Source organism: Aspergillus nidulans, chromosome VI (assembly GCF_000011425.1).
Source record: "Aspergillus nidulans FGSC A4 chromosome VI".
NCBI lineage: Eukaryota > Fungi > Ascomycota > Eurotiomycetes > Eurotiales > Aspergillaceae > Aspergillus > Aspergillus nidulans.
Window position 1 is genome coordinate 1816409 of NC_066262.1, and position 18273 is coordinate 1834681.

An 18273-nucleotide genomic window follows, 5' to 3' on the forward strand; every position below is an offset into this window, starting at 1 on the left:
ATTCCAAGAGACCCAGACAGCCGTTAGCTGCCATTGACCAACTCGGTTACGCCAACCTCGACAAGGTTTCGCTATTGATTCTTTCTTTGGTGCCAGACTCATGGTTTCTACTCTGCGGATCCCCCAAATTCAAGTTCATCTCAAAAAGCACTGCATCGCTCAAGTTTCAGTCGGTGGTGAGAGCGTCACCTATTCCTCAGAGCAGCAAGACAACACCGTAGAAACACAGTAGAATTGATACATCAAATTCCAATGTCGATTGCCTTCACAGCTGACCGTCGAACCAGCGCTTCGGTTCTTCTACTCGCGATTCCCTTGCATTTGCTTTTTTCATGACCCAGGGAACTGGAAAGCCAAACACGTTATGATTTTCGTCACCGCAAGTCTTTACTGCTCATTGCTCAGCGGGGTGTTCAGTATATTCGAATATGGGCTGGAGCATAGAGACGACGGGGGGTCTGGGGTTTTTGCCAGGATATCTACTTGAAGAGCGCCAGTAGCCCAGACTACGATTCGCTTTGTTCATGTTACAATGCCCAGTCGGTGCAAGCCACCCAAAAAGCAGATCTTCAGATGTCAGCCGCTGAGCCGCATGTAGTCTTCTGATCGCTGCGGTGGGTTCCATCTGTCTGTAAAGATATGAATGAAAGAAAAACTTTGCTAGTCGGAGCAAAGGTGGTAGGTTTCAAACTCAAGAGTCGTTAGGAAGCCATTGCCAAAAGATCCAGTTGAATGCTACTGCGCACAATGTGCTACTTATCATTGCTTATACATATCCCGGTACACCTACAGTACTAATATACAAACAGCGCCCCTGCATCCAGCCACAGCTACCAGAGCTTGCAGGTAGGCTGCTTGTTGGGGCAATTGAATGCCTCTTTGAATTCTAGGGAATTCGCCATGGTACCCTATCAAGCCTAGGGTCAGTCCCATTACAACTGCAGTGCCCAGGGTACGGATTCGACTTACAATAATTCTCGCTGGCTTAGGCGCATGAGGGTCATTATATATAGCCTCTTGGGCCTTCTCAGGGGTCGTTTTGCTGCACCACCAATTTGCGTAAGAGATGAAGAAAACCTGCTCTTTGCTGAACGATGAAAGCCCAGGTAGAATGGGGTCAGCATGTGCCTCGTCGCGCTTCTTCCAGGCGTGATAGGCCGCTGTCAATCCCCCTGCATCCGCGATGTTCTCACCAAGAGTCAAGCGACCATTGACGTGAAGCTCAGAGTCCTTGCCATGGACTGTGAAATTCGAGTACTGGTCGATGAAGCATTGTGCGCGGTCCTCAAATGCCTTCACTGTTTTCTCATCCCACCAATCCGTGTAGTTCCCTGTCTCGTCGTAATGACGTCCCGTAGAATCGAAGGCTTTGATATATGCGTAAGTTCCTACATATTTCATTGGATAGAAGGCCTGAGCTTACCGTGAGAGAGTTCGTGCCCACTCACTGCTCCAAACGCTCCGTAGGACAAGTATAACGGGGCACCTTTTCCGTAGAATACTGGTGGCTGCATGATCCCGGCCGGGAATACGATCTCATTGCCAGGGGGATTATAGTATGCATTGACAGTAGGGGCTGTCATTCCCCATTGGTCTCGATTAGTTGGCTTACCTAGCTCGGACCATTCTTTCTCAACCACAAATCTCGAAACGGCAAGGCCGTTCTCGAAGTAAGTATCATTCGAGATTGACAGACTCTGGTAATATTTCTCTACATCGGCTGGGTCCATCACGTTGGGGCTCTTTGTCGGGTACCCGATTTTCTGGACGATATTGCCAACTTTCTGAATGCCGAGTTTCCTCACTTCAGATGACATCCAGTTGGTTTGGTCTAGGGTGAATACGAAGCGTTCCTTTATATCGGAAACAATCTGATCTCCGAGTCTCTTTGACTCCTCCGGGAAAGCGTCCAAGATGTAGAATCGGCTCAAGATCCATCCCAGATCTTCATCGACAGTGGTGATGCACTTGCGCCACCGGTCCATCTTGGCTTGAGGATCCTTCCCAGCGATCACATTGTTGAATTCACGCAGTGGCTCAATCTCGGCACTTTCAACATGCTCAGAATAGGCTTGAATGATTTTCCACTTGAAGAAGAATTGGATAGTCTCTCTCGACGTGTCCGCCAAAATTTTGGACAGCGATTTCATATAAGACGGAGAGCCCACAATTATACGATTAGTTTCGTAGTCCGATGGGGCAAGGTCCGAGATAATGTCAGATATTAAGATCTGGGGTAGAAGTGACTCGGTTTCCTCAATGCTGCGCGGGTTGTAGTATTGGGTGACATCCTCTTGCACCTGCGTAGTTGGCGTCACATCGGCCAAGGCCGACTCGAATGCTACGACGTCTTTCGAAAACTGTTTCCCCTTCTTGCTCCCGACAAATTCACCGAGGACCGTCTCAACAACCGCGGTGTAGTCGCTCACAGTCTGAGTGTCATTGTAGTACTCCCTCGCCGGGAGGCCAATCTTTCTAGGGGGTGTCAAAAAGATCACTACATTGTCCGGATCACGGTCGTCTGGCTGTACGAGAGTGTTAGTCCTAATGTTGTATACTCATACAGACGGGAAGGCTCACCGAAACAGACGGAAGCACAAGAGCAGGAACGCCACTCTTGTAGAGATACAGCACAGAATCGGTCAAGCCGGCTTCAGTCCCTCCCATAGCCGAATCAAGACTATATATCTTCTCGAAGTCGTTCAGCAATTTCACCAGAGGCTCGTTTCCGCGGTTCCTAACCGCATCTTCATCAAAACAAGCGTTATATCCAGCCTTCAATTTCTCGAATATCTTTGAGTCAGCGGGGTCCGACGGTCCAGTAGACTCAAGGAGATGGCGGAGGCGCGTTTGAGAAGCCTCCTCCATATAAGTCCCTGCGAAGATCGAGCCCTGGTCGGAACGCATATCATGCTGGTTCCTCCAACCGCCACAAACATACTGGTCAAAGTCTGTGCAAGGATCTATATTCGCGTAATTGGGGTCCAAGTTGCGAAGAATATCCGAAGCGGCGTTGACGCATTCCGGGGTCTGGCAGATAGTAGGTGCTTCAGTGTGGGGACCATCACTGTTAGATGGCTCTTCTGCAATGAAGAGGTCAGCAGGATCGAGAGCACAATTTACTCAGCATACTCAGCATACTCAGCATTGGCGATGCCAGGTACCCGGCTGTCATAAGGAGAATGGCGCTCCCTGTCCACAGCGTTGCGTAACACGATGTGGAGAGCCATGATCGGCTCGGCCAGCACCGCGATCTTCCAGATCGCTGGAGTTTTGAGCTCTCTTCTAGGTATTCAGATTCAGAAAGAGCGGAACACTTCTCAAGCTGGTGTTCAAAGTGGTCTTGCAGGAGAAGGGTTCTTTCCTCGCCATCATCACTACAAAAGTCAATAATGATCTGCTCTTAACTTGAGTGCTTGCGGGTGCCTGAAGCTGACCTCATTGGCGAGTCCGGCAGAGTAATCCTATCACCCATTTCGTCAATCAGAAGTTCATGAGCTTCAACTACCAGTTAATACAGAGTATATAATGAATATAAGACACTCAGACCATGTGCTCGCTCAGAGTTTATGAAGGTTGTAACATGTTAGGCGCCCCGGCGTTTTGGAGACTCTGGATTGGTACGGCTGATGATGTAATCACTAAATGGCCGATGGTCTGGGGTATGAGGTAGACGCAAGTCTGGGTGTATTCATACCAAATAGCCAAGCTTACAAAGTCAAATTTGTTCCGAATTTCACTTTAAAGGACTACATTGCTGTCTGTAAATTATTGGCACTTGATTATTTTCACATATGTCTGGCAAACTTGGATGGGTTTATGCACATGCGTATATATCCATCTTCAGGGTACTCAGGATGTTTACTCTGGCAGGTTATTACAACCCGTCCTCAGCCTAACATCTGTCTTTGATACTAATCCCATCATTCGAAAAGGGCTCAAGTTGCATATACTCGCGCATCTACTAAGTCCTCAAGGATTCGGGCTTCGGGACAACTCCACCGCTCTACATACGTGCCCAAACGGCTCCGGCGCACAGAACCAATGTGTCCTGACCTGGTTCAAGTCAAGCCTGCATCAATCACTTGAACTCGCCAGCTGGGGTAGAAAACTCAACAAAAGGGAGACCATTCAGAACTAATTCGTTACCCAGCCCCTATGCGCAACTTACTACAATTGCACATAGAATGGTCAGGCTCTCAGGCATATCTTGTGATTGCCAATTGCCTTTAAAAATAGAAGGCTTCTGTTACCTATGAATCAACCCTTATGTTCGATCCAACCGTCCATCCTCTTTTGTTTCAGAGAGGGATGCGCTGGACTGGTCAGTTCGACACATCATCTTTGACCCTGGTCCGTAAGGTTAGCGGCCGCCAAGTCCCTCTGAAGAACGTTCGTTTAAAAAAGAGTATTGTATTCGAGCCCTGAGACTAGAGTGATAAAAGGACACCAATTTCTGTGCTGTGAGGGCCGCGGCTTTGTTTGGTTGCGTGTTGCTTGGACAGCATGATCGCTTTGCTGGGTGAGCTTGACGGTCCACTTGACAGCACGGATATTCCATCGGTACTCTGTAATATGGGAAAGTGCCGTGATTACAGAGTAATCTGTGGGTACGTCAATGGCAGGTAGGCAGTTCCTATTGAGATAATGCTTGAATGGTTGTGTATCAAGCGAGCGAGGGCCAAGCCGTGCTTCAGGCCCCTGCCCAGGGCTCGCTAACTGTCATGTGCTGACGTTTGGAAGCTTCCGAGCAGTCCCAGTGCGGAAGTACTTTACTTATTCAGCCCGTTTTCTCATGGCTATACTTGCGATTAACAAATGATCATTACTGGCATTCGTCTGCGCGGATAAAGCTAAGAGGATTAGCGACTTTTTAGCTCCCGCGATTGCAAGAGACTCTGACTCTGCATCTTAAGCCGATGCTTATAATGCCATTTGGGCCACAAGTCCGAACCAGAGCGGCGTAGTCTCCTGGAGAAGAAAGACAGATGCAATAATGGCAATCACATTGTAGATCGGAGTAAGTAGTAATATCCTCCTGCTTAGCAAAATCTTTGCGTCCACGACTCATGCAGATATAACGAAATGCGTATTTTGGCTAATCACAATATGCCAAGAATAGCCATGCCACGGCCACTCTGGAATCAAGGCGGGCTATGCTGCTGTGCTCTGCATGTGTCGCGAAGACGGTGAAGTTCTCAACCCCAGAGCAGGTATGCAGGTACCCCTAGCCCCTGCTTTACTCGGTAGGTAGTGTGGAGCCACTGGAAGGACGGTGTCTTATCCGTTAAAAGATGAAACCGGCTGGCCGGAAGGGCAAGCGTTTCGAAGATCCACCTCGTTTCAAGAGGCGGCTTGTCACTCTTTCTTGTCTTGAATAGCAGCAGGCAACTCAATCATGGTTGTAGCGGCTGGGATTTCTGTCTAATCCGAGAATCCATTCACACAGCAGAACTGAAATACCTGGTCGATAGAACCGTTGTTATAATTTTCTCTTTTTTCTTCTAGCTGCACCGAACGCCACGGACCTGTCACTCGCAATTTTGCATGTGGTACCTGTGATTGATGGACGGGCGGGTGTATTATTCTGACCCATCGGAGCGGGATCAGGGCCTCGGCGACCGTTCATTGGTAAGGGTTTAGCATATTACGAGGAACGGAAGAGGACTCGCTCCACACTCAGAAACCGTCGGCAAGAAACTAGCGGCCTCATCACTCTGCTGACCTTCGTTTGATCTTGATGAAGTAGTCTTAAGATTGAGGTGAAGAAAGTAGTAGCATTCAGATCAGGGAGAAGCAAACACTAGTTTTGCCCTCGGTTTCGAAATCCGAACATTTTAGAGTCACGTCGACGAAGCCCTCAGTTGATATATCTCAAGAAAAACATTCTGGAACAGCATACTTTCTCCTGGCTCGTTGCAAGCAAAATATTTGCCGATCTGTGCATGCGAGATCCGCCGAGTCGCTGGCACCAGGCCTCGTGGCATTATGTTCCTTAGCATATTAGCTTTAGTCCGTAAACGCAGGCTAGGTCGCTCTTTCGGTTTTCTGAGGTCTGAGCACTCGGAGCGCGCTTCACTTTGTCCTTAACTGAGTTCAGAGAATCCAGAGACCTTGGTGTTACCATAATCCAGGAAAGTTGAGGCGGTATGGGCTCATCAGCGGTATGATTTGGGTGGAGTGGTCTAGAGAGAATGCAGCGCTTAAGAGGTCAAACTGGGAGACTGGGGGGAATTTGGGGATCCATTCTTACCGTTCGTCCCGCATAGCATGGCCGTGTCTGGGAGAGGTCGAGACGGTTGTTTGTGCTTGAATTGCGGTCGAAGTTGTCAAATATCAAAACTGAGAACTGGATCATGTAGGGAAGGCTTCTGCTGCCTACTTTTTATTCGATGTTGTCCGCCTTGCAGATGATGGACGTCAACCAAGCTGTCATCTGGAATTCGTCGAGGACCCAGCGCGGGTGCAGGATCAAGAGCCGAACCATCCAAGAGGATTGGGGCAGTTCTAGCACCAAAGCGGTAGGGCATTGTTTAGCTGTCAGGCTAGCTGAGTAGCACGCACGGACTAAGGGAGAGCTAGCAGGCCATCGCGTCCATCGGCTGCTTCCCTCTAGCCAATTCGGCCAACTGCGCTGACTGTTTCTGTTCCTGGACGATTGTTCCTCGGACTGGATTTATTTTTATTTTCGATCATCATCATTTAGCTTTCTTAAGGCCGGCCCCAGAACCACAAACTGCAGTAGGTGAATCCACCGGCAACGAGGTTAGCTCCTCCCGTCAGCTCCTAGTGCTGCTGGCTTACTAGGGCGATGAATCCCCCTCCTCCGATCGGACGCATCAATATAACTAACGAATTGCACGACGCCCTCACAAACTCCATTCTTCTTTCTGCCTCCTGCAGCGAATCTTCGACAAGTCTTTCTAGAACCTGTCTCTCCTTCCGTCCCTGCCTTCCTAACTTATCCGTTCCTTGTCGCCTTGTACCTGGACATTCATCTCTCTCAATTCTACTCGGCACTAATTAATTCCCCTTTCCTCCTTTCAGGTCTCGCTTGCAACCTGGCATACCGTTCGACATAACGGTTAGCAACGTCGCCTGAGGAAGCTCGAAACACGGCGACGGAATCAATCATTGTCAACAGGCTCCCTGGATCTGTTCTTAGAATCGCCGTTTCCATTTCCCTACAGGATTTGCAAATACTCATCTCACCCTCGAACGGTCCCCCAGTCACCCGTGACGTCCGACTGGCACTTCACTGCTACCGACGGTTTACTTGATAGCGCCGCTATTCGCGTCTAGCAGTCCGCATCTGTTAATATAACTGTCATACTGAGCTGGAAACTGCGGCGCCGCCCCCCGAGTCGTGAGGGTTCCCTTAGGCGCTCGATTACAAAGCTATAATCAGAGTCGGAGGTTATAGGATTTTGCGCGCGGGCAACGAAAGGCTAGTCCAAATCATCGCTTGCTTGGTGTGCCAGGGCTTCTAAGAGGGGCTTTACTCGTATGCCTTCTGGTTAGCGCTCGGAAATCGCGTTGAGATAATTCCCATTGGTTTCTTTGCCTTGTGTTCAAGTGGTAGGTGTTTTTTGCTTTTTTTGGCCGCGTCTTCCTTGATTACCCCATACAAGGGTAAGAAGAGACTAGACGTTAAATTTCAGTTTTCGGACCAGCGTACGGTGCATTACCCTTTCGCTCCTCTTTTTATGGTGTCCCGCCGCGGCTTGAGGACACTCCTGATTCGGTACGGCGACTGTTAGCAATGGTGTTGAAGTTTTAAGTCCGTATCTGCTTTTGAGTTTCACACTAACGGACTTTCCCTTTCTGAGTACATAGATTTCTGGAATTCCTGATTATTCGCGCAACTATTCGCCATGGGTTGTATGAGCTCAAAGCAGCTCGAAGCGGGGGATGACAAAGAAGCTATCCAGCGAAATGCGAGGATAGAAAAGAGCCTGAAGAACGATAAGAAAGTGATGGATCGGACGATCAAGATTCTGCTTCTTGGTACGTACAAGGTTGAATAACCACTGCAAACATGCTTATGGCTATCCCAGGTGCTGGTGAATCGGGGAAATCAACCATCATTAAGCAAATGCGCATCATCCACTCGGGAGGTTTCCCAGAAGATGAGCGCCGCCAAACACGAGCAGTGATCTATTCAAACATTGTGGTTGCTTTCAAAGTTCTTCTGGACATTATGCGAACGGAGAATATCGATTTCGAACAAGAAGGCACAAGAGTCAGTGATAGTACCTGCCTCGTGATCATTTGTATGCTAAAGCTAATTTGTACCACGCAATTTAGCCTCTAGCAGAATTCGTGGACAATCTAGAGCCCGATGTGGGTGTCGAGGAAGCATTTTCCGACCTTCGAGTTCGCGATGCAATGAACGAAATGTGGAAAGACGGCGGAGTTCAGAAGGCTGTCTCGAAGGGCCATGAGTTCGCTCTTCACGACAACCTGAATTAGTAAGCTGGGCGATGAGCAGTTCCTTCGATTCCAACCTTACTGATGATTATGTAGCTTCTTCCATTCGCTCGACCGATTATTCGAGTCCGGCTGGCTTCCGGACAATCAGGATATGTTACAGGCGCGTTTGCGAACAACCGGTATCACAGAAACACTATTTGAACTAGGCCAGATGAATTTCCGGATGATGGACGTTGGAGGACAGCGGTCGGAGCGAAAGAAATGGATTCATTGCTTCGAGGGTGTCCAGTGCTTACTCTTCATGGTTGCATTGTCCGGATACGACCAATGTCTGGTTGAGGACCAGAATGCTGTAAGTGGCACTTTCTCTCTTGGGTGAGCCGGTCGATTAATTGGCATACCAGAACCAAATGCATGAAGCAATGATGCTTTTCGAGTCATTGGTGAACGGCGAATGGTTCAAACGAAAGCCCATTATCTTATTTCTCAACAAGATTGACCTCTTCAAAGACAAGCTCGCGATATCTCCCATCTCAAAGCACTTTCCCGACTACAGCGACTCGAACACCGACTTTGATGCGGCAGCAAAATACTTCGCCGATCGCTTCCGAGGTATCAACCGGATTCCGGAGCGAGAAATCTATATTCACTACACCAACGCCACGGATACAACTTTGTTGAAGGCTACCATGGACTCTGTACAGGATATGATTATCCAGAAGAATCTCCACACGCTCATACTCTAAGCGACCTTCTATCGAACGACTGTCTTTGAATTTCACGAGGTTTTCGGCGGCCACGAGATTCCCTTTGCATTGATATACGTTTACGCGTTGCATTCTCTGAGCGTTTTGCCTCCGATTTGCACATCTTTGGCCTGTTGGGCCTAACTATATATGTTCTTGCTTCTTATGCTCTATAAGTTGAGGCTTTGTAGCCTTTACTATATTTGCATCTTGTTCATTCGGCGGTTGAAGCCTGCCTTGCTTCAAAATTTCTCGCATTTCAGTTCTACGAACGGGTTCACTTCCTATATAATGCCGATTGATACGAGCCGTTCATCTCCCTGTCAGAAATCTGACATTTTACGAATGTTTTTGATATGTCTTCATTTCTCTCTTCCAAAGAGCCCTTTCCTCTCATTTTTTTTTTCTTTTTTTGCAAACCCACCACATTTGCAAGATATATCTAGGGAACCTTCTGTTCTTCTCTCCGCTCGGTACAAAGGTGGCTCTCTGCATTGGGCCGCGAAGAGAAGTCGAGGTGATTTGCGGTGGAAAGCCCACGATTGCCAGATTCTCGCGACCTAGAACCGTTTTGGAATTAACTGATGCGTTGAGATACCACTTATGCTTTTTATTATTCCTCATCGTGTAATTTAGCTATATCACCTGGAAATCCGCGAAGTCTTCCTAGTACCTAGTACTCGTACTCGATAGTGTTTTCTATTAGCGCCTGAGGCATTAATCGGGACTTACCTAATCCGTTCCGCCTTCCGCATGATCGGCCCAACTTGGATTTCGCCTCATTGAGCTCATCTTTGTTCCAAGGCAACATCGTCTTCTACTGTTTAAAGCTCAAATATGCTGTCATCCTCATTACGCCGCGCGGCTTGGGCACCGGTAGCGCCAGTGGCTGGTATCTGTCGCTCGTCTACCCAGGGCCTGGCTACAACATCTGCTGGCATCGTACGTCAACGCCGTTACTCTTCCTCATCCTCTAAGCCGAGCGACGGCTCCAGAAAGGTCGACGCTTCGTCTCAAGCGCCCGCGAAAGACGTCAGCTCCGCCGGAGAGAAGCAGGGTAAGTCCCCTAGACGCCGGGGCAAGGATGGCAGTGGCAGTGGCCGCAACGGCTCCAGGTCCAACCAGCCGAATGCTTTTTCGAACCTTCCCAGTGTTCCCTCGACGCAACATTTGCAGCCACACGGTAAGCGGAGCAATCTTTATAGCTATATCTGGTATGATAAATCCTCTGACGGCGTGGTATCAGATGTTCAACTCGCATCATTCTTTTCTATCCACCGACCAATCTCCGTCTCCACGACAGTTCCTCCACCCTCCACCCCCGAAGCGTTCGACTCGATATTCACCAAGCAGCCTTCTAAAAACTCTTCGGACGATGTGATATTCACCCTATCCTCGGCAGTTAACTCGATGGAGCATGCCGCGCACCATCTCGCCGAGAACGACGGAATAATGAACGCGTTTGAGATGGAGAGCAACCAGCTCGATGGCCTAGACATGACCGAGTTGAAGATGTCTGTGGAGGAAATGACCAAGCGTCTCCGCCCATTCAACCCTCCACCACCGCCGACTCCTTACGTCGCCTCGGCGGAGGCTGAGCAACGCCAGGAAACGTCGAGCTACTCCGCTGTCCTTACCATTCAAGAGTCCACTCTCTCCGACGGCAGCAAGACCTATGAAGCTCACACCACCCCGTTCGTCCAAGCTAGGACCATGGAGGCTCCTAGCGCTGAGGGGATCGATGCCGTCATCGACGTTCCTCAGGGCTCCCAGACCACCTACCTTGAGCGCTTGCGCAACCCTGGAACCATGCAGGCGCTCAGTACACGACGACGACGTATTCGCAAGATGAAGAATCACAAGTTCAAGAAGCTGCTGCGCCGCACGAGAACACTGAGGCGAAAGCTCGACAAGGCCTAATCAGGTCAACCTGCATTTGCTATTTCGCTTATTACGTGCCTTGGTCGCTGGTTGTAACTCTGTCTTCACTTGTTCATCCGACTCCTATATCTAACCTCTCCAATCGAGTTCATTTTCATTTTATTTTTTCTACCTATCAATAGAACGTTGTATCCTTGAAATCATTGGTTATATCCATTCCGTTCTCTGCGTCTCCTCCCGTGTATTTATTGCATCTTTCCAGCATCGCGCGCCATAGACAATATTGACTTTTTTGCTGCTGTGATCATTGGGCTTTGATTCAAAGTATTGGCTTTTACTGTTCTTCCCTGTTCCCTTCACACCTCGGTACCCAGAGGGCAGATGATCAGTGTCCGCCTTAAATTCTGATCCATATCTCTGCAGTCGGTTCTTATGACACTCCCCTGAGTAGCTCCAAGTAGCGCCATGTAGAAATCGTGGTGATATACACATCCCCCTTTGCTACCTCTGACCTTACAATTTCAACAAATCCGTTATACTCTGCATACCCGAGAACGTCATCCCATGCCATAATTAGGACATGTGCATCAGTACCCCGCAGCAAACAATGTTGCCAGAATTACTACATGCCGCCGACTTATGGTGTCGTGACAAGGGTGTCGCTGAAATAATCGCGAGCATCACCGTCGGCTCCAGCGTCAAGAACAACTGACAATCCCAGAATACCGCCAAACACTGCATGCATTAGGAGCGTAAATAGAAGTCTTCAAAGTCCACAGGCGGATTGCTGTTTCAGCCCAGATATTAGATATATAACATCATTACCCCTCTGAGCATCTAAATGATCATTAAGTTTGATGTCCACTCCATCTCCATGGTTCAGGAGTTTTCGGATGCTGGTTTTCTCGAGGAGAGCTGGGAATCATACCAATATTTTTCGTCATCACCTCTCAAATCAGCCAGATTATGAAACAGGGCATCGTCGAAAGTGGTAATAATGAGTGGCATGTCTAAATGACTGCGTTCATCTTACTAAATATCTCAACATCGCCGACTATCCAGAGTAATAGAACTGGTACTTTGCGTGGCATGATCCGAATTTGACTGTAGTCGGTGCATTTAACTCTCACGGATAAACCAGGGGCCACGGTTGAGAGACTGATCAGGTAATTCTTCAGCAGGACGCAGTTCGAGAATAATGCGCTGATAACGCCCAACAGGGCCAGGATGGACTAAAACAGCTTACAATTTACGGGATGGGGGATGGAGAAGGATAAGAAATTGACCGCATACATAAGTCAGGTACTATAGCTAGGAAGGACATAACACTTAGAAGCAATGCGAGTAAAGACCAGATCTTCTAGGACCATAGCAAGCAACTCCATAAAGTACAGTTTCCGCAAATCATGCAATGTATCTACGATAAGCTTTCCACTTTGATCTAGCCTATAAGTATGCAGGCTAGGCGTGGTGGTATAATTGCCAGGTGTAGAAATCCAACGGCTTCCCCATTCCCCAATCAAGATGTTGCAAGTCTGAACTTGGAGGGAAACCCTCCAGGTTAAGCGCAACCGAATGTCATATAAGGTACGTTCACGAGTCTGAGTTCGGGTGCTTAAATGCTCCGTATACAAAATCACCAACCGTTAGGCCTGCTGACGTGCGCTAGCGGCGTCAAAGGCATAGGGCGTGCTTCAAATTCCTAGCAGCTGGCCTCGAGGGTGGCACGGGAGTTCATGAGAAGGGCAACGATGAGACCGTAAAGACCTGCAACAGAAGAGAACCAAGATTAATATGATTCATTATGAGACACTACCCAGGTCTGTTACTCACCCAGAACTTCAGCGAAAATGAGAATAAGAATCATTCCGACGTAGAGTCTTGGCTGTTGAGCCGTTCCGCGGACACCGGCGTCTCCGACAATACCAATGGCGAAACTTAATTCGGAGGGTTAGCTTCATGAATGCGAATCTGGTAGCATGTATACACACCCAGCAGCCAAACCAGCAAGACCGACCGCAAGACCAGCTCCCAGCTGGACAAGCGCTGTGTAGAGGGGAACCTTCTGGCCGAGGTTGTTTGCGATAAGGACGGACACGACCAGCCCGTAGATACCGATAATACCAGCCATGACGACAGGAACGATGTCTAATAAGCTCATTCAGCGTTATGCTTCGCTGGAACGCCGGGTTCTAACGTACTTTTAACAATCAGGTCGGGGCGGAGGACACCCATGGAGCAGACACCGACACCCGCTTTAGCGGTTCCATAAGCAGCTCCAAAGCAAGTGAAAACAATGGCTGAAGTGCAGCCAAGGGAGCCAAAGAATGGCTGAAGAAGATTATCAGCTATCAAGTCCATTCCATAGACTGAACAATTCGGATTGGGCCGACAGAAACCGAGAATACTAGGGGTCGCTGGTGGCTGGGATAGGTGACGAACTACTCACCGCATAGACGGGACTATACGAAAAGAAGGTTAGCTGATGAATTAAAAGCGATTCAATTTCGATTTATCGTCGAGAGCAGACACAGCTGTCAGAGCATGTCGGAAAGGAGAAGCTGTGTGATGATTACGTACCAAAGCTCAGAGGCCATTTTGATGCGGAAGAGAGTCGGAGAAAGCGGATTTGAGCTCGAAACAATGATAGCAAACCGGAGATTTGGATGTAAGGCAGGTGATCACTGCAGAGACGCGTTGCGATGGTATGTGAAGCCTAACGATGGACGTCGGATCTGAAGGTTGGAGGCGAACACGCTGGTTGCTTCGGAGAGGCTGAAGCACCTCCCGTGCAGCCACGTGACAGGGCTTGGCAGTGGCTTTAAAGTGAACTTACAGTAATGCAAGTAGGTAAAGGTCAACCTATTAAATAGAATGTGTACGTAGATTATTTGAGTCTGAAATCCTGTAATACTATAATACACTATCGCGTACGCATGACATAGTCTGACCGCTATCAAGTTGGTACAGCAAGGCTTTACTCGAGTATCAAAGCGAGACGCGATCCAGGAACGTCGACCTTAGTATGAGTCTCAAACGTATCTGACTTGGCTTCAGCCAGAGGCTGCAGGTACGTGATGGCTTTCTCGGAGAGTGCGCCAAAATGGTTTGGCACAACCGTCAAATTCTTATGGCCCACTGTGTGGCTCGACAACATATCTGCGTCCGACATCACGCCGAAGCAGCATGAAACGGCGTTTCCTGAGAATTCGCGCTTGCTAATACTACTGTTGGAGTATAGCTCCCGCTCTGCAACAGAGGCAAAAAACTGAACGTAGTCTCCCGGCTCTGCGGCCTGCGACAGCTTTGACAGATCTTGCAGGAACATCGGCAACTCCGGGGGGCGGGCAGCCTCGTATGCTGAGTCTACCTCATCCATTGAAAGGAGTCGATGCAGAGGTTTTATGTCCTCCTCACGAAGCTCTCCAAAGCTCATTTCCGGGTCAAGTGACAGAAGGCCCTGTTTTTTCCCCCATCCTCCTCCGCCGCTCATAACACGATGAAGTTTGGCGCCGTTCTGGATTGCCTCTTCAAGACTGCTTTGCGAATGGTTTGATTTTGCGTAGGGGCTTTTCTCCGTTTTTTCAATCAAAGCCCAAACAGTGACCCTTCGATCGGCAATGTCATTTTCTGAGATATACCTAGGAAGCACCTTCTCCAACTCGGACGAAGCCGGCATTGATTCGTCCGATTTGCCGTCGGCACGTTTTGCTACCTGACGGAGGATGTTTCCCATGCTAGATATAACCTTGCGTCGCTCTCCAACAGGGTACAGTGGGAGATCTAGTGAGCTGCGAATACTGTTGGGCCTCATCATGACCGAGCACGTAGACAGGTCGACCGATTTCTCCAGCTTGAGTCTTCTTGAAGAAGTATCATAAGCGCACCTTGTCCCAAATAGTGTGTTTTCTTTTCCATTTAAGAAGATTGTATTTGCGAGTCGCAGTCCAATCTCGTGGGCGGGCTGGCGTAAGGACTGGTCTCGGATGTCTTCCCGAAACGAGAAGAGCAGCGTCGGTTCTTCAGTCTCCGCCAAGCGGATTTGACGAGGTGTAGCGGCTTTGCCCTGAATATCATCTCGTCTAGCGAGTATGATTGATATCCCTTCAGATTCACCAAACGCATTATGCTCTCGTGCATAGTGTGGAAGGCGATCAATTACGGCACAAACGGCATGGATAGGCAATTGTGGTAGACGGTCCGAGGTCTTCTGGTATAATCTGCTGAGACATTGCTCGAAGAACGTGCCTTGTGCATCGGCCCATTGGGCGAAAGCGGGGGTAAAGAGGAGAACAGGGATATAATCCAGTGTTGACCGGGATAATTCGGTAGGAAAACTAGAAAGAATGTCTTCTGAGGACTTCAACGTTCAGTAAAGATCAAGGTGCGGTGGTAGTAACTATTACCAGCTGCTCAGGCGTCGTAGTTAGCCATGTACAAGCCGATCGCCGATCTGTGGCTTGAGTCGTCTTTGTTCCAGCCCATCTGCGCCTAGAATAATGCGCTTGTGAACAGATAGTGCCACGATTCCATCCCAACTCCAGACGAACGAGGTCTAGCCTGGCAGCCAGCCGCGCTGGCATACAGCGCAGGGAGAAACCAAGTGCTACCGACATGGAAGCATTGGCTCTAAGAACAGTAATCGTTATAGTGTTCCGCAAAAAAAAAAGGGAGTTGCCTACGTGTTGAAGAAGAGGGCTAATTTTTGGGTCAAAGGCCTGGTGAGCTTTTCGCTCCGCTTCGCCGCCAAGCCTCAGGAACACCCACATCGGAACTCAAGCTATTGGAGCTTCATGTACATCTTTATGTTACGACTTGGTGCCTGAAGTCTCCATCTAGTTGGAAAAGAAGTGAATTTGGTACATAGCCCATTTGCCCACTGGCAATAAATATAAATCTACCTTCTTTCAGCTTCTGATTGGTTGAGATACTCTGTATGTCGATATCGGCATTTTATAAAATTACATCATCATATACCCATAGAAATGATACTACAATTACAGTAGAGGCAATCTCATGTTCCCCTCAATACAGTAGATATTATTAAGACAAACCTTGCCGCTGCCATGAAACCTGCACTAGGCACCTTCTTTTATGCTTGAATCTACTGGTGGTCTGGAGTGCAATACCCATATCGAAGCGCAGCCTGCTAAAATTAACCCATGCCCGATGATATCATTCGTCTTAGGACGTTCGAGATCCAGAACGTGGCTGAGATAGACGGATATGGGGCTGTAGGGCTGGCGGTGCTCCGGACCAGCCCCGAAGCATCTGACGCCAGGGTTGAGCAGAGACTTTCCCTATCTAAAGACCAAGCTCACTCCACTTTGAACGTTGGCGACCGTCACTCTGGTGATTTCAGTCAGGCGGTTACTAGTGCATCCGCATCTAGGCAGCAGAATTAGGCCCTGCAAAAATGAGATCTGCAGTCCCGAATTTATAGTTTTACTGGATAGAAGATGAACCATAGGGACGGCTAGACAAATTCAAGTTACAGCAGTCGAGTTCCTGGCTGGGGTACGTAGTAAAAACGGCAGACTATGGAGATCAGCCAGAAAATTAGAATGACATCGACAACCACGTCTCAGTAGTAGAGAGGAAAAGACCAATCATAGGGAATGCGCGACAGTCATGAGCCACAGCGGCGCCAGTATGACGTAGCAAACTCTGCCGAGACCAGGCATTGCATTTCCAGTTCACGCTGATGCTCATCGTTTGAAAGGAATGATTGCTGCAAATGATTATCGCTCAAGCCACTATTCTCTAGCTAGCTGACTGCGCCCCCGCTCTCAAAGACTCATTATTTAAGGAACCGCTCGTCGCTCCCGCCCAATTCATCTTTCCGTCATTATTCTCTCCTGATCATCTACCTCAACACCCAACAATCGTTGATTGAAAACATCTTCTATCGCTTCAATCCGTTACTACTGGTTCATACCATCAACTAGCTCAAAATGCCTTTCACTGCCTCGTAAGTTGCCGAACCCGCCCTGATTTTCTCCGCGCCCGACCGCAGGTCGCCGTTATGATGTCGTTCGAGCTTTTCTCAGTTTCTTCAGGCGGCTGAATTTTGTTGAGTCGCAAACCTCCTTTACTGACCGATTTTTGCTCCTAGTGATATTTGCAAACTCATCTTCGCCTTCATTCTTCCCCCTCTTGGAGTCTTCCTTGAGCGAGGATGCGGTGCTGATTTCCTCATCAACATCTGTTTGACGATCTTGGGTTGGATCCCTGGTATCATCCACGCCATGTGGGTAACCCGCAGTGATACTTATGAGTTCCCCAACTAACCATTTTCATAGCTACATTATATTCAAACATTAGAGCGCCTTGTATTGACCTTTGCACTTGCGACGTCAATCCATCGCTTATTAACACCGTTTCGCGAAAGACGAAGCATGACATGCGATACTCTTTTCGTCATTTAGCTTCCGCGAAGCTCCGGGTCAAGGGCCGAGCTGTTTACTACCTTGTTCCCTCTTTGGCGTCCCACCCTTTCGCAGTCTCTGATTCCTATAACGAAGTCGCATGCTGATGATCCGCTTGGTTGATGGATTGCTGGACTATAGTCACTGTTATGTCGGTTCCGTGCGTCTATTTTTATGATACCAGCTCATGCTGCTTCTGGGCTCTGTTATGTTCTATGTTGAATAACTCATAATCGATAATCATTCCTTACGATCTTCCATTCGAGGTTATTGGTTCATCGTGACTTCTTCATTCTTCAGGCTATAGCTAGCCGTTCGTGCGCGGTTTCAAGCGAGGTGGAATGCTTACCATGAATATCGTAGATTTCGCGGCGAGTGTAGAACGACTTCATATTTACCTATTTTATCCATCCAGGATGGATTCGATAAATTTAGGTAATTAACGTGAGTAACATACAAATTTGGTTTAAGCGCTGACTAGATCTGCTGGCAGCGGGCTGATTGCTTCATCGTGCAGGGCCGGCGCCAACCTCGGCGCCTATTTCAGGAATCTTCAGGGCAGCGGCGACTTTCACTTCCCAACAAAAGCGCTTACACAAACCAAGGCGCTCTGACTTGCAACTTCGTATAACCCAGCACATGCTTTAAGGGTGTTTCATCACGGCGCGTACGCGATCCATAGCGCTCTGTCTCTGATGATTCGGACGGATCTACAGGTCAGTCAGTCGCCTGCGAGTCTAAAGGAGTTATGTTCCAATGACAGCAGCATGGCTGTAGCCGCCGTG

At 48.6% G+C, this 18273-nt stretch overlaps 5 protein-coding genes across 5 annotated transcripts, besides 1 other annotated feature; 2 read left to right on the forward strand and 3 right to left on the reverse strand.

Annotated features, from left to right (window-relative positions):
- Window positions 1-18273: part of a sequence feature (contig 1.51 915..1114266(-1)) that runs on past both edges of the window.
- ANIA_03091 (M13 family metallopeptidase) lies at window positions 711-3475 on the reverse strand (the record flags this gene model as incomplete). The annotated part of the gene is made up of 7 exons (XM_050612552.1): window positions 711-908; window positions 970-1367; window positions 1424-1576; window positions 1613-2525; window positions 2581-3083; window positions 3142-3377; window positions 3438-3475. The coding sequence occupies 7 exons, from the start codon at window positions 3473-3475 to the stop codon at window positions 831-833; spliced, it is 2319 nt and encodes a 772-aa protein (XP_050468462.1). The 3' UTR covers window positions 711-830.
- ANIA_03090 (guanine nucleotide-binding protein subunit alpha ganA) lies at window positions 7875-9179 on the forward strand (the record flags this gene model as incomplete). Its single annotated transcript, XM_655602.1, has 5 exons — window positions 7875-8007; window positions 8058-8252; window positions 8315-8471; window positions 8527-8785; window positions 8838-9179. 5 exons carry the CDS (start codon window positions 7875-7877, stop codon window positions 9177-9179), a joined length of 1086 nt encoding a protein of 361 aa, XP_660694.1.
- Window positions 10002-11222, forward strand: ANIA_03089 (mitochondrial 37S ribosomal protein mS38). The gene is made up of 2 exons (XM_655601.2): window positions 10002-10362; window positions 10426-11222. The coding sequence occupies exons 1-2, from the start codon at window positions 10017-10019 to the stop codon at window positions 11097-11099; spliced, it is 1020 nt and encodes a 339-aa protein (XP_660693.1). The 5' UTR covers window positions 10002-10016; the 3' UTR covers window positions 11100-11222.
- ANIA_03088 (H(+)-transporting V0 sector ATPase subunit c) lies at window positions 12456-13789 on the reverse strand. Its single transcript, XM_655600.2, has 6 exons — window positions 13641-13789; window positions 13510-13522; window positions 13262-13391; window positions 13052-13208; window positions 12894-12997; window positions 12456-12827 (listed from the first exon to the last, which is right to left on the reverse strand). Exons 1-6 carry the CDS (start codon window positions 13655-13657, stop codon window positions 12763-12765), a joined length of 486 nt encoding a protein of 161 aa, XP_660692.2. The 5' UTR covers window positions 13658-13789; the 3' UTR covers window positions 12456-12762.
- On the reverse strand, window positions 13913-15829 carry ANIA_03087 (uncharacterized protein; the record flags this gene model as incomplete). Its single annotated transcript, XM_050612553.1, has 2 exons — window positions 13913-15420; window positions 15467-15829. The coding sequence occupies 2 exons, from the start codon at window positions 15827-15829 to the stop codon at window positions 14038-14040; spliced, it is 1746 nt and encodes a 581-aa protein (XP_050468463.1). The 3' UTR covers window positions 13913-14037.

Excerpts from the sequence above, each read along its gene's own strand:
- ANIA_03088 (XM_655600.2), bottom strand. Across the intron at positions 12,998-13,051 it reads CTTGCTGGTTTGGCTGCTGG|TTTCGCCATTGGTATTGTCG; the intron begins GTGTGTATACAT and ends CTCCGAATTAAG. Across the intron at positions 12,828-12,893 it reads CATTTTCGCTGAAGTTCTGG|GTCTTTACGGTCTCATCGTT; the intron begins GTGAGTAACAGA and ends CTTCTGTTGCAG.
- ANIA_03089 (XM_655601.2), top strand. The coding sequence starts at position 10,017 with ATGCTGTCATCCTCATTACGCCGCGCGGCTTGGGCACCGGTAGCGCCA. Across the intron at positions 10,363-10,425 it reads GCAACATTTGCAGCCACACG|ATGTTCAACTCGCATCATTC; the intron begins GTAAGCGGAGCA and ends GCGTGGTATCAG.